The following is a 14595-nucleotide window of genomic DNA, read 5'->3' as shown; positions in this document are numbered from 1 at the left end:
TGTTTATATCTTTAACTGCAAACAGAATGAAACTTTTTGCCACGGTTCCTTCTCTCCTGGAAACCAGACACAGTACAGACTCTCTTTATATTTGGAATTACTGAGCCAACAGCAGACGGAAAGGCTGGGTTCCTTCTAGACATCCAGATGATGCTCTTTTACCCCACAAATACTTCTCTATTCTGAAAATTTAGATTCACTCAGGTTGCAAGCAAAATAAATTTTGGAAACTTCATTTCATAAGAAACACATAGTTGACAGCTTTTATGGAAGCAACCCAGAATGGAAATAGCGCTACAAACAGACTGAAAAGACTTGCCAAATATTTGATTAGGAGGCATTTATACCAAGATAACATGGTAATGGAGATATAAAACCAATTAAATTGAGAGAAACTGAAGAGAAAAAAAAATACTGCTTGCCAAAACTATGACCTGCCGAAAACAGGCCATCTGTTAAGTATGTGTTAAAAATGTCACCTCAATACCAAAAGGCTTAATTCTGAGCAGTTTCCTCCTGGGACCCTTATGCAAACACAGATTCCAGGTCCCCATCCTTCCAGGAAGGTCGGTTACAGGAAAAGCAAATTATTAATACTTTTTCACCAGGAAAAGAGGGAGGCAAGCAGATCTTGCCCATTAGCAAAAAGTGTCTCTGGAGTGTGACAGCGGGATGTGTTGAGTGTTAGTGAGTATGGCCTTAACTCTTACAAGGACTGATGGGCTCTACGGTTTGAGGGTGAACACACCGCAATGGGGCACTTCGAGAAAGGGAAGAGATGTAACACTGGGATCCGACCCGGGGTAAGAGGGAGTCTGTGGGCGGGTGAAGGGGGCCTGAGGTCTGGGTGTCCAGGCCTTGGCCGACAGGAGCCCCTGAGCCCTAACAGCCCCGTGAGACCGTGGGGAGCTCTAAGCACGAAGGTCAGGGTTCCCTGTGAAGGGACAGAGTCAGGGCTGGAGAGGGGCCAGCGCGTAACCCACAGACGCAGGGAGAGAAAGGGACAGGCTGAAGGCCAGCCACGGCGGCCCGGGGACCTTGAACCCGGCCAGAACTTGCTGAGAAGCCGGGAGGCTAAGTGGGAGGTGGAGACGCCTTGAGGGAAAAGAAAATGTGTTACTAGGAGTGAAAGGGACCCCTGAGCGAGGGGTGAACAGCTGGCTCTGCAGAGTCAGGACTCCGGCAGTAGCCTCGAGGTTCTAGAAGGCGGGAGGGAGCCGACGGGGAAGGCCGGCCTTGGGAGCCGCTGGCGTCTCGGCTGCTGCCGGCTCGGCACGTGCGACTCCCGGCGGGCTCGGCGGCGCCCGGGCCAGCGGGGCGTTACCTTCCAGGAGCCAACGGATCTCCTCGGGGAGGGCGGCGGCGGCCTGCATGTGGCGGGCGGCGGGAGAGGGCCGGACGGGCGGACTGGCGGGCGGGCGGGCGGCTGCGGCGGCACCTGGCCCTCAGTCGCCGGCGCCGCGGGGCCGAGCCGCAGGGCGGGGCGCGCTCAGGAAGCGGCGCGCGGCGGGCGGGGCGCCTGGGCGGCGGCGACACCTGTGCGCGGGGCCCGCGACCCTACGCCCGCGCCCCAGGGAGGAGGTGCCCGCCGCGCGGCCCCCATTCCCTGTCAGAACAAAGACGCGACGCGACTCCAGGCACCTCGCCCCCGGGCGCTCCCCATTCTAAGCTCGGGACCGCGGGCCTCGCCGGCAGGTGGAGAAGCCACCGTGGGGCCGAGATGAGGCGCGAGGAGGTGGAATCCGAGGACAGGGTCAGTCCCCGCCAAGCCGGGCCGCAGTCATTCCCGACTCAGTTCGCGAGTCCAAGCCCGGAAAACCAGGGCAGAACCGTTGGTCAGGCAAACCAGGACTGTTCGAGGGAATGATCATAAGTCCCAATAAATACTCTCGAGTCACCAACTTCAGGGAGAATCAAAGCAGTCCCTCTGCAATGGAAACACGGAGGCAAAGTATCCCTTCCTTCCCTAAGGCTAAAAGGATGAGAGGAAAAAGAACAGGTAACCCAGAGAGAAAGCTAAAGGAGAGGAGCATCCAGCCCTTTCCCTGTAAGAGTTTAAAAGGGAGGAAAGTGAAGGCCAAGATAACAGAAGTGGGCTTCCTTCTCATTCAGAGTATGTAGGTGTTAGGTGTCCTAGCTGTGATATCCTGTGATATTGCACAATTTTACCTGGGGAAACAGGACCACTCTGGATTATTTATCACAACTTCTGTGAATCCACAGTTATCTTTTTTTTGTTGTTTGTTTGTTTTTTTAGTATAGGGCAAGTGTCATGAAAAAAGTATAAAGTGCCATGGGGTGATACAAGGAGGGAGATGAATATAAGAAAAGGAGGGAAAATGTGTGTGTGGTGTAATGGTGCCTGTGGCATTGGAGATGGCTCTGAAGACACCACACTTTGAAGGGGCAAGGGGGCAGGTGGAAGGACCAGAGTAAACAAAGATGGAAAAGCCTTCTCCTGCTTCAGGGCAGCTTCTGGCTGGTGTAGGGAAATAGTTGTCAAGAAAAAGTAAAGTTCTACTGTGAAGGAACTTGAAAGGGTGAGGATTCTGAACTCATTTGAGTGGACATTGGGAGCCACAGACAAATTTTGAGATGGGGAGTGAGCTAACCTGAGCCCCTGCACATCTCACTTCACCTCTATCAGTTTCCTTCTTTGTAAAAAAATAGTTTCTATTATCAGATTCTATGTACACTAGAATATGTGGAAAGGATTGGGAGTAGTAAGAGAAAGGAAACAGAGAAGATGGGTGAAGTGCCTTTTACAGTAACCTCAGGGGAAATAATGACAGAACCGTGGATGTGGGGATGGGGGCAAGGAGAAACTGTTCAGAGGACTCTTGGAAGCAGTTCCTGCCTCCAGGCATAGCTTCCCCTCCAGAGATGCAGTTTCAAGTTTGGGGGCTTGATCCTTTAAGGGGTCCAGTGTCTTTGAGCCATCTATACATCTAAGTACTGCAACCTGAAGAGGAACGATGCCTTGGTTTCAGGGTCACATGACTCACCTACCAGTTCCAGTAATTGGGGTGAAAGTGTAGGGGACAGAGGCTGGCTAGAGTCTCTGGGGAATCTGGCCCCTGTTATAAGGCATCCTTGCCCTGGGAAAGTTAACATGGGCAGGCTGCCTCCTTCAGGCTCCAGAGTAAGACCAGTTCCCCACTGGGGCATTTTTCCCACACTCACTGCTCCTTCTATAAAATTGTAGCTGCTCTGGAATCATTTTTGAGTACTTATGTGTTAAAAGGCAACGGAGCTCTGTGTACTACAGTTGCAATTTTTCTTAAATCTAAAAGATTAAAAAAACAGCACAGTCCCTCCTATATGTAACCCCAGCACTTTGCCTTGCTTTCTTCTCAACAGTGGGAGGAAATTTGACAACCTCCCTCCCTTCTTCAAGGGTATTTGTCAAATGCTGAAATAGGCTACAAGTTAAAGGGTTGTTTGATAAAAAGCAATAAACCCTAGTAATTGCACATCCTATCAGGACTCACTGCCTGTCATAGCTTACTTATACCAAGGGAAGCAGCAGAAACTCAAGGCAAAGATATTCTACATCCATTCTGGGTGCAGAGAGATGGAGTAGAGGGAGGTGCACAGTTGGGTAGCGTGCAGTGAGTGGCAGATTCCAATACACCATTGTCATGTTGCATCAAGGTTCCTCATTGCAGACAGAAACCCGCCTCCACACATGAACGCAGCCCCTCCTTAATCATCTGAGGACCCTGGTTCAACAGTCAGCCTCACTCCTAATGACATTCTGTTAAATGGACAAATTCCTTTGAAGCCTTGTCCTTCTTTGAAATCCAATTTTGCAGGAAGCCAAATCTGATTGGGGGTAGCCATGGAAACCACACTGAGGAGTCTTAGAGGAGGTGGAGAGAGGCAAGGCAAAATGTGATAGTCAAGAGTCTTTTACTGCTCTGTCGGAAATATCAAAGGGATCTGGAGAGGTTGGCAGCAGACGAGTCGCTGCCCGGGTCCTGTTTGTGTGGCTGGGTACCATGTGGCTGTCATGGAAGTAAGCAGCCAGCTGTCTCCACACACAGGCAGGGGGATGGAGCAGAATACACAAGTCCCAGGTCTGTCTGCCTCCCTCTTCTTCCCCTCCCCCAAACCCAATTCCAGCAAGATCCTAGCATCCCTTTCTTAGCTATCTCTCCTGTAATGGCTAACAACAAAAGAATGACAAGGTTAAAATACAAGGCCCTCACAGATAAGAGGTTCTTTGGAGCAAAGGCCATGAAATTCATCTGAAATTCCTTGTAATTAGATAAGATAAGGGTATCTGAAGAGATGCAGAGTAGCTGAAATGGACTCCATAGCACAACACGCAGAAAGTCTACCACCTGGTCCACAGGGGCCCCTCCCTCACTGTTAGCAGACAGAAGACACAGAAAACAGGGCCCATGCTGGCCTCTCGGCTGCTTGGAGATGCCATCTACATGTTCTCGTGCCAGGTGGGCACTCACTAAATATGCATCCATGGGGTGTTCGGAGGGTTCAGTCAGGAAGAAACAAAAGCATCTGGCACCTAGAATGGCATGGGGCGGAAAAAACTGCAAGCAAAGCAGGAGCTGGCCGGCACTGCTCAGCCCCAGGTGAAATGGGTAGGGAGAGGAGACTGCAGAGGGCAGCTCTTGGGCTTTATTCCGAGTTGGTTATTGATCCCTGGATGCTGGGTCACGACATGCGGCCGAGCTGACGTCTGCCCTGTGAATGTGCGGCCGCTGCATCTCAGCCCCTCGGTCCCAACCCCATCAACCGGGTTTATTGACTCTTTTATTGACGATGCTGGGGCCTAATGAGGACAAGAGCTGCACACTTCATTAAGGACCGTGGAAAGAGAGATGATGCATCCAGCTGGTGCCAAGAACCAGGCTCACGGCATGCTTGGCAAGACCCTGGAAACCAAGCCTCACGGCACCCTTGAGGCAGAGGAGCTGGACACAGATGCTTGCTTGGGCACTTCGCTTGGTGGCCTTAAGATACAGGGTTTTCACAGCTTGCCAGAAGCCTTATTTTTACCAATTAGCTAACCTTTTGATTTAGGAGCGTCCTGTTATGCACGTGATGCACTTCGATGGTCTCCCCGCTCACACTTCCAGATTCTTTGCACTAATACAACAAAATAAACAGGTTCTCATATCGTATCAGGGAACATTTCCAAAACAGGTTCTCAGTGAGGCCCAGGCTCAGAACAGAATGAGAGACTATTAAAACTCAAGAATTTTCAAGGTGATTCAAATTTAAGATGAGGAACTGACCTAGTGCTCTGCCCAGGGCCACCCCACTCACCAGAGGCTGTGCTGATACTAAAATCCTGGTTCTCTAGTGCTGGTCCAAAGCTCCTGTACAGCTGAACACCTGAGATGGATAATTATAGTCCAGGGATTACTGAGCAGCTCTGTGAAACCATCATAGTTGGTCCCCCTCCATCTGAATGGTAACATTTCTCTCTTTGTCCTTTATATTTCTATCTCTCCCTTTATTCTGTTTCTCTGTATTTCTCAATCAGTTTTTTTTTTTAATCTTCTTTGCCTATCCCTTAGACTACATTAGACATCCCCTATGGTTACTGCTGAGCTGAACAGAGGCCCTAAAGACCAGAGGTTGCTGACTCTGACATTCTCTTGCTTTGATTGGTTCTCTTGGGAATCTGAAGTGGCGGTGGGGTGGGGGGGCATACAAAAAGTGTCAGCTGTAGCAGATGAGGCTGCGCACTGTCTGAGTAGGATGTGCAGGCAGTCTGTGAGGTTAATCTGCATGAGAAGCAGGTGGGGCCAAAGCTAATTTAATAGGCTAGATATATGCCGTCATGATAACTTTGAAAAACTATGGAAGGAGTAACCCTTTCTTTTAGGAGTGATTAAGGAAATTAAAGATTAATAATAGAAGGAAAGCAACCTTACAAAGGTTGAACTGATCTTTTCATTTGTTATTTCAAAAAGCAAAAGTTTAAGCTTTGTAAGCCCCTTCCTTTATTTCTGCCCTTTCTTCTCCCTCAATTCACTACAGGTTTTAGAATTCAGGGTAGGGGCAGAAGGGATTCAAGGTGAGAGAAGAGGCTGTTATCTGGAATCTGAGAGAAATAACCTGCATGGCACAGGTTGACACGTGCACACTAAGAGGAACTGATGTAATCTAGCCAGACTCAACAATATTCACAAATACCAACAGACATACTACCTGGACACCAGCAATGGCTGATTATTTCATTGCAAGAATCTGGGTGAAAATACCCTTCCCTTAGTGGACATCTTGTGTGTAATGACCTTTGGGTCCCCCAAATAAATTCTTTCCTTTCCTTCAGAATTGTGTCAGTGTCCATTTTGATGTTTTCCTTTCTAGATGTGTATTCTTAAACACTCTTGTCCTAAATGTCCTAAACATCCTTGGACTTCTGACGCTTCCAACAGCATTTTCTACCAGTGTAAACCATGCTCTTTCATGTACAAGACGGTACTCGCAGTCCTTGTACTGATTTTTAGACTTTATTTTTTCTTATCTTCTAAAGGGTGGATTGTTCCTCCTCTTTTCACAGAATTCCTGATCCCCACTCTCCTACCACCTTCTAGATCTTCACTCTCACAGTCTTTTTCATCTTCAGCTTTTCCCTCTGTCTGCTAACATCCTTGGTCTCCTCTATCCTAAAAACAAACAAAACACACAAATAAAACCTTCCTTCAACCCTGAGGCCTTCTCCAATTTCATCTTTTCTTCTTCCTTTCCCTCATCAAATCTCATGTCTTTGCCTGTCTGTCTTTGCACAGTGAACCGACTCTCTCAAGGGCATCAGTGCCCTCTTTCCTTCTCACCTCTGCTCTGTCTTTACCAACTTATGTTTGCAGCCTTGGGTGGCATTGGCCTCTTACTCTTGCTTTGGGCATCCAGCTTCCTTGGCATTGCCCTATTCTGGTCTTCTTCCTATCTTTCCTATTGTTTCTCTGCCTCTTTCTTTGGCTCTCTTCATTTCACCTTCTAGTCACAGGTATTCACCAAAGTTTCACACTGGCCTTTTCCCATTTCCTCTCCTTGCTGTCTGAGTCCCCAGAGTTTCATTTTCCCACTGCTCCAACTTTCTCCTTTATGTAGATGACTCTTCTAATCAATATCTCTGTTCCCCATTTCCACCTGGATATCTGAACAGTTTGACCAATTTATTTCCTGTCCCCTTGGTCCTTGTAATGGCAACAAAGTTCAGTGAAAGTTGTATGAGCTTAAAAAAAAAGTGAGTCCCAATTCTGGCTCAGTCACCTACCAGCTCTAATCCTCTGGACAGAGCTCTATGAGTCTCAGTTTCTTCATCTGTAGATTGGGTATCATACTCCCCACCTTACAGGGTAATTACAAAGCTTAAATAAGATGGCATCTATAAGCAGTATATGTTATATGCTCAATAAACTGTAACCATTATAAAGACACTGCTGTTGTCCAGTAATCCAAACTCAAAATGTAGGACTCATCTTGGACCCTTCCTCACCGCCATTCCAAATATCCACCAATCTGGCCAATCTTACCTGCTCACAATGGCTTTTGAATCCTGAGTGTCACCACTGGTTTGGGTTCTCATTATCTCTGTTGAGAAGTGATATTGAAATGGCTTTTGATCCTCAGTATCCCTCAATATCCAATATCCCCATTATTATATGCTACTCGGCATCCATGTTGCAGAATATGTATCCCAAAGCTCAATCCTGACCCCACCTAAAAGGTGATAGAGCATAGTGGCCCTAAAGTCAGACTGTCCTTTGTTCATATCTGCTACTTGCCTACTATGACCTTAGGCAAACTACCTGTCCTCTCCATACCTCGATTTCCTCATCTGTACAGTGGTAACACTATTAGCACTTTCAAGGTTGCTATGAGGATTCAAAGAGCTCATATATATTGTGTTTATAACACCTGCAACATGGTAGGTGATTCACATATGCTAGCAATTATTATCATTTCTGCATTCATTCCCTGCGACAACTAGCCCTGGGAGGTGCTTGATGCCTGAATCATCGATAATCTCTCATTCAAACCTCCTTGCTCACTAAAGATATATTAGAGGAGAGACTGGCCAAGATATGGGTGCCATTGGTCTCCAAGGATGAGTTTTTCCTCTATGAAGCTAACTTACCTTTAAAGAGATGAAAAGAGTGGCCTTGGCTTCCTTGGCACCAGGCTGTAATGAAGTGGAATAATCAGCAGGCAGATTCTCCCTGCCCACCTCCAAAGATTTCTTCCCTGCCCTGTCTATTCTAGAATACTTGCAGTGCTTCCAAGTCACATGGAAAACATTCATCTGAAGGCATGAGATATTAACTCCTCTTTTCACTCGCTGTGGCAGAAGTCAAATTATCACTATAAATACAGATCCCAGAAAGAATCAATCAGAAGGCAGATGACATCCCAGGAGTTTGTAGCCTCTTTAGTCTGGAGGCTGCAGGATGGGGGGCGTGGTGATGACAGGAAGGGGTGATGGACTAGGGATGAAACAAGCGAAAAAGAAAACTGGAAAAGAAGAAAGCGAATGAGAAACTGGGTGAAAAAATAAATTGAGAAATAGAAAATATAGGAGAAAATAAAGAGATTCCCATAATCTAGAAGATTAGAAATTAAATCAAATAGATCTAGTCCATTTCCCTAGTGGTAATTTCAGGTTATACTATGTTCCACCGCCAAGGACATTGAGAAACTTCAGAAAGTGGCTGTAAATTCCCAAAGAAAAGCTCCTTTTGGAAAGTCAAGCCATTATTATCTGCTGCTGTACTTTTTAGCATATGCACTATCAACACAATGACACGTCTTATTGAGTACTATGTGATATTCCACATCGTGAGACTATTGATGCAGAATTTCCTTTCTCAGAGCTCAATATTCCAATCAAAGCCTGTTGCATCAAATCACTGAGGCCATCCACTTAATGACAACTTGTAAGATGCATATTGCAGAATATTCATGTTCATTTTATGCTCACAGCGCTTAAAATCTCCTCTAAACAGCCTCTGCTCCCAGTCTATTAAGGTGCCGGTGTTATCTACACTCCATTCAATGGTGTGGAAATAATTGTCTTGAGACTAAAGAAAAAATTGATGGTCACAAGCCGAGTCAGCACTTGTGTTCTTTTCTTACTCTGTTGAATCAGGTGTTATTTACCTCTTCCAACACCTGGGACTCCTGATAAGTCATTCCCCTGATAGCTTTTTCCAGGACAGTGCTGTGGGGTCTTTGGAAGAAGCAGGGATCCTTCATAAATGGTATTGTTATCAGCACAATTCACACAGCTACCAGATGTACAAAATCGAAACCACCAAGGGCACTCAGGCACAGGGGCCTCCCCCAGCTCCATCTGGCCGCTCTGAAATGTGCTCATGACTTGGAAGTTATTAGAGAGAGAAGGGCTTTACTCAGCACGGGGGTGGTGAGGAGATGCTTGCATTCTGACAAAGTCGGGTGCTTTTTGGTTCCTGCATGTCTGCTATACCAAAACCACCGTATCAGAGTCCCAGAGCCCCCCTCCCTGCAAACCTGGCTCTATTAAAGAGGCCTGCCTGGTACAGACAGGTTGACCCTTCTCTCCATCTCTTATCTGTGGGATGAAGCACCAGGACTCGGGCTGGTGAAGGAGAGCAACTGCCTCTGGCAGCTGATAGTTCGGCAATGGGGCCTGTGACTTTGCCTTTAAATATCAACGACACACACAGACAACACACTGGCAGCATGAGAGGTTTCCATGGTGACAGAATGCAGGCCATGACCTCTGTAAATGTAATCAGAGCACTGGGATTGCTGTGTGAGACAGGTTTAATTTCTCCTCCTGTGGAAGCTCTGTGGTCCGGGCCATACATAGGCTTCATACATTGACAGACAACCTGTTATCTTCACCAGGGCAGCTCTGCAGATGGCAACCCCCACTGCTCCAGAGCTGCTTCCTCCAGTCTGAGCAGGCTGCAGGATGTGAAAGGTCACTAGGGGCTGAAACAGCAGACACGTTAATACCTGGCATCCCTGTCCAGTGTCCTCAGGAGGTGCAACTGTCCCTTTTATGGGGAGCAGCTGTGGCATGGTCCAATGAGAGCCAGATTAAGGACTTGGAAGATTGGTGGAAGTTTTCACCTCTGCTCTGCCACCAACAGTGTGACCTTGGGCAAGTCATTTAACCTCCAACTTTCAACATCTTCCCCCAGGGAGAAAATGCCTGGGTAAAAGAGTTCTGAGTGTTTCCAAAGTCCCCAGGAGAAGATAGTACCTACTTACACTTAACAGGGGAGAATTCTACAGTCTCCAGTGGAATCCTGCCCCAAGAAGTAAGTTTTCCATCTTACTAGTGCTAGTTACTAAGACTTCAAACCCTGATTCTATAGTTGAAAACAGATAATGTGGGGATTACCACTGGAGAGCCTCAGCAGGACTTTCTCACCTCTATCCTGATTTGGAGACAAATACGTGCCATGCATGCTCAATCGTGTCCAACTGTTTGTGATCCCATGGACTGTAGACTGCCAGGCTCCTCTGTCCATGGAATTTTCCAGGAAAGAATACTGCAGTGAGTTGCCATTTCCTACTCCAGGGGATCTTCCCAACCCAGGAATTGAACCTGTGTTTCCTGCATTGGCAGGCAGATTTTTTACCAATATGCCACCTGGGACTCCCTTTGGAAACAAAACCAGGACACAATTCCTTCTGAACTGGCCTTAAGTTGGAGACCAGTTCATGCTAAACTGATAGAAAATGGCTCAGAGAGAAATGTAGCAGTATCAGGGACTTCCCTGGTGGTCCAGTGGTTAACTCTACTCTCCCAATGCAGAGGACATAGGTTTGATCCCTGATTGGGGAACTGGGGTCTCACATGACTCATGGTAGGGCCAAAAGAAAAAAAAAAGACATATAGCAGTATGAAAGGAGTCTCTTCCCTTGACCTCCACTCAGCCTTGGCAAAGAGCTGCTCTGGCCACTTTGATGCCAGCATCCTCTGAGTCCACTTGCCAATTCATATGAGACACTGGCAGACTTCAGTTACCCATCACCCTGCTTTTCTGATGTTTTACACTGTTTCAGTATAGTGCTCTGAAAATAAACAAAACCAAACCAAGATTTGGGCTAAGAAGAGATTCATAGGGCTGTATGACACATTCTTCTTTCCAAAAGTAACTGGTCCATTAGATTCTCCTTTCAGAATCCCGACAGAGAATCTCAGAATTTCAGAGCTGGGACTTTAGCAACCCCATAACATACAGTGAAAAGGCCCAGTCTGAGGCCTGAACTGGAGAAGTAATGTACCTGCGTTACAGCAGATTAACGAACAGCGGAACCACAAGGGTGTCAGGGCCCCACTCTGCTCAGCTAGGTACTAATTTAGTTCCTGGATGCTTTTGAACCTCAAACTGAAGCAGAGAGGAAGTGGGGGGAGGATTCAAAAGCGGTTGTTGAACATTAGAATCAGGAAATGGTGATTTGGCTGAATCTACAGATAATAGCATTACCACTTCCTATGTTAGCTGATGCCAAAGAGGGAAGATTCTAGACAAGAAAACAGTCAAGTGACAGGACTGTAAGCTTCCACACAACTGTCCCCACCCAATTCACACTGTTTCTCTCAGGCCACTGAGGGGAGCAGGAGTCTGATTATTCATAGGGTTTTTTGGTTAGTGTCCAACACAGAATCATGAAATCAAAGAACAGTGGAGTTTATAGGAACTCCAAGAGAATTATCTGGTTTGGCATCATGTTTTCTGATAACTAAATCATCTAGGATAGATAATTCGATTATCTTTTCTTTTTATTAAAGGATCTACTTTCTCAACTGTACATGAGGAAATAAGTTTCCTTCCAGCTCTAACATCCAGAATTCCATGATTTCTTTTTCAGACTCTTTTCCCTTAAAGGTTACTACAACACTTAAAATTCTTACTGTGAAGAAGAGCCGTAACTTTGAGTAAGGTATTATCTCCAGAAAAGAATCATGCTCCATCAATTTCATTTCAGCAAACATGAACTGAATACCTCGAATGTGCCAGTAACAGTGTCAGATAGTAAGAGTTCATAAATAAATCAGATATGAATTACCTGGCAAGGGTAACATGGTGTCCATTCTCACTCTTTGTCCCATTAGTACACATCAGTTTATCAGATTAGTAGCTGTCCTCAGAGGCTGATATAGGATATAGGCAGATAAATTTTGATATGATATGATATGGAAGCAAAAAGTATCTGGGACACTGAGCTTTATCCAAGAGAATTCAGTTTCTGAGTGAATATCAAAAATTAATTAAATATTAATATTAAAATCAACTTGAGGGATTGGGCACCAATGAAGGATGGAGAACAAAAAAGGGATCTGAAGGCAAGGAAAGCTTATTTCAGAATTTTTTTCCCTAGGAGCTTTGATCATTGCCCTCTGGAGTCTTCCATCTTTGGCCAAACTTACTAAATTCCTGGCTCAGATCTGGGCTTCCTCAGTGGCTTCTCTTTGTCCTCAATAAGATTTAGTGTGGGTTCCCAGGTAGTGTGGCTTCCCTCATAGCTCAGTTGGTAAAGACTCTGCCTGCAATGCAGGAGACCTGGGTTCGATCCCTGGGTTGGGATGATCCCCTGGAAAAGGAAATGGTAACCTACTCCAGTATTCTTGCCTGGAGAATCCCATGGACAGAGGAGCCTGGCAGGGCTACAGTTCATGGAGTTGCAAGAGTCGGACACAACTTGGCGACTAACCCACCATCTAGGTACTACCAGGTGAGATCACTTTAACAATTTGTCCCTAGGACCACTGGATCAATAGACCCTCATCTCTCAAACATGATCTCAGCCCTTCTTTCTCCTTTCTTGTGTCTTTCTGTTATTTCCAGGATTAGTTCACAAATTTGCATTACTTCTGCTTCTGCCAACACTTTGGTTCTTTTTTGTTCCCTTGGCTTATTTTGAGAAGTGCCTACTTTTGCTGTGCTGCCCATGAAGAGTGGTCTTTTTTACCCATCACTTGACAGACTTCAGTACCTCCTATGGCTGGGTCAGGAGGGCTCAAGAATAACCACATGCTGCCTTCCACGCAAACTCTGTCACTGAGTGTGGCCCATCTGTCGACTCCATCCTTACTTTTGTGGTTTTCTTTCAACAGTCTCCTTTTCTTTCCAACAACTCAGCTTCTTTAATGGTCTCCTATATTAAGACTCTTTTGTTTGGATGAGACAGAAATCCAAATCAAATAGCCTTAGGCAGATAGGGAAATTGTCATCAAGATTCCAAGGAAGGCTGAAATAATTGAACATGGAAGGCAGGCCTTAAATGTCTTTGGGCTCCTGGATACTATTGTTTCTTAGGCCGTAGAGTGGGCTCTCATTGGCCCAACAGAAGTAGTTGTAGCCAGGAGAACAGTGTCATGTAAGAACATAGCAGCTCCTACAGAAACCAAATGTGTGGAAATGGGGGAGAAAAAATCCCTAGACAACACAGATTGCTGTTTCTTAAGGGGCGTAGGGTTGTTGTACAAAAAAACAACAATCTATCCATCACAACTCCCTACAGATCTGTCTGTAATGCCTAAATCACAATACAAAAGGTACAAACTCTTATCGAACTTCTAGGCCCTTGAAAGTCAGGGGTGTGGTCAGACAGGGGTTTAGATCCTTACTCTTTTCACTCACTGGGCCTTAGTTTCAGCCTGACAGGGACTCTGCTTTACTAGGTGTTAAATTTTTGGTTGTGAAATGTTCAGGGTGGACCCAGATATCACAAAGATAACAACTTGTCTCTTCTTAGCCAACTCCCCCTCTCTTCCCATCTTCCCCAAGTCCGTAAATGGTACTGTGGATAATCTAACTGCCCAATCTAGAAACCTGGGCATCATTCATTCCTCTTCCTCCCTCTGTCATTCCACTTACTAAATATCTTTCAGACTTGTCATTTCTTTCCAGCCTGGCTGCCACCATCCTGTTGCAAACTACCATCACCTCTCACCTTGCAGCCCTCTAGTCTTCTACCCTCTCAACCTATTTTCCACCTTATTGACAGTGATCTCTTTTTAAAAAAATCTGCTTATGTCTCTCACTCTTTAAAACTTTAGCAGCCCCCCAATATTATCCTTCCAAACCCCTCAATATGGCTAATATGCCCCCACTCCTGACCACACTTGACCTCTTGCTTATCTTCTCTGCCAAATGGTCCCTTATTCTCTGTCCTCTTCAGTAGCAGATTTCTTTCAGTTTCTCAGTGAGACATACCCACTCCCACTTTCATTTTTCCACATGTGCTTTTCCCTCTCTCTGCAACAATCTTCCCCGCCCCCCCCACCCCCATTCAGTTGAGTCTTACGCTTCAAGTTTCAACTTAAACATCATTTCTTCTAGTAACCATCCTCGGCTCTTGAGGCTGGCTTGTTTCCTTCTCATATGTTCCTGTAGCACTAAGGCCTGCCATTCAAAGCTCAAGTTCCATCTGTAACTACCTATCTACCACCTGTCTTCCCTCTCAACTGTAAGCTCCCTCAGGGTCCAGACCCTTCCTCTCATGTTCATCCCAGTATGCCCAGCACTTACCGTGCCTGGTACATAGTAGGTTCTCAACATATGCTCATTGAGGATGTGCTGAAGGTAAGTCTGTTGGGTATTTTTTTTT

At 46.1% G+C, this 14595-nt stretch overlaps 1 protein-coding gene and 1 pseudogene across 1 annotated transcript in view; one reads left to right on the top strand and one right to left on the bottom strand.

Annotated features, from left to right (window-relative positions):
- Positions 1–1455, bottom strand: part of SKAP1 (src kinase associated phosphoprotein 1) — a 301408-nt gene extending 299953 nt beyond the window's left edge. The window contains exon 1 of the mRNA XM_018064939.1: positions 1325–1455. Coding sequence (XP_017920428.1) covers positions 1325–1373 — 49 coding nt within the window. The 5' untranslated portion in view covers positions 1374–1455. The remainder of the gene's footprint in view (positions 1–1324) is intronic.
- Positions 1721–14595, top strand: part of LOC102170462 — an 83536-nt pseudogene continuing 70661 nt past the window's right edge.

Source organism: Capra hircus, chromosome 19 (assembly GCF_001704415.2).
Source record: "Capra hircus breed San Clemente chromosome 19, ASM170441v1, whole genome shotgun sequence".
Lineage (NCBI taxonomy): Eukaryota > Metazoa > Chordata > Mammalia > Artiodactyla > Bovidae > Capra > Capra hircus.
The sequence above is the reverse complement of the archived record's forward strand: the minus strand, read 5'-3'. Positions and strand labels throughout refer to the sequence as shown.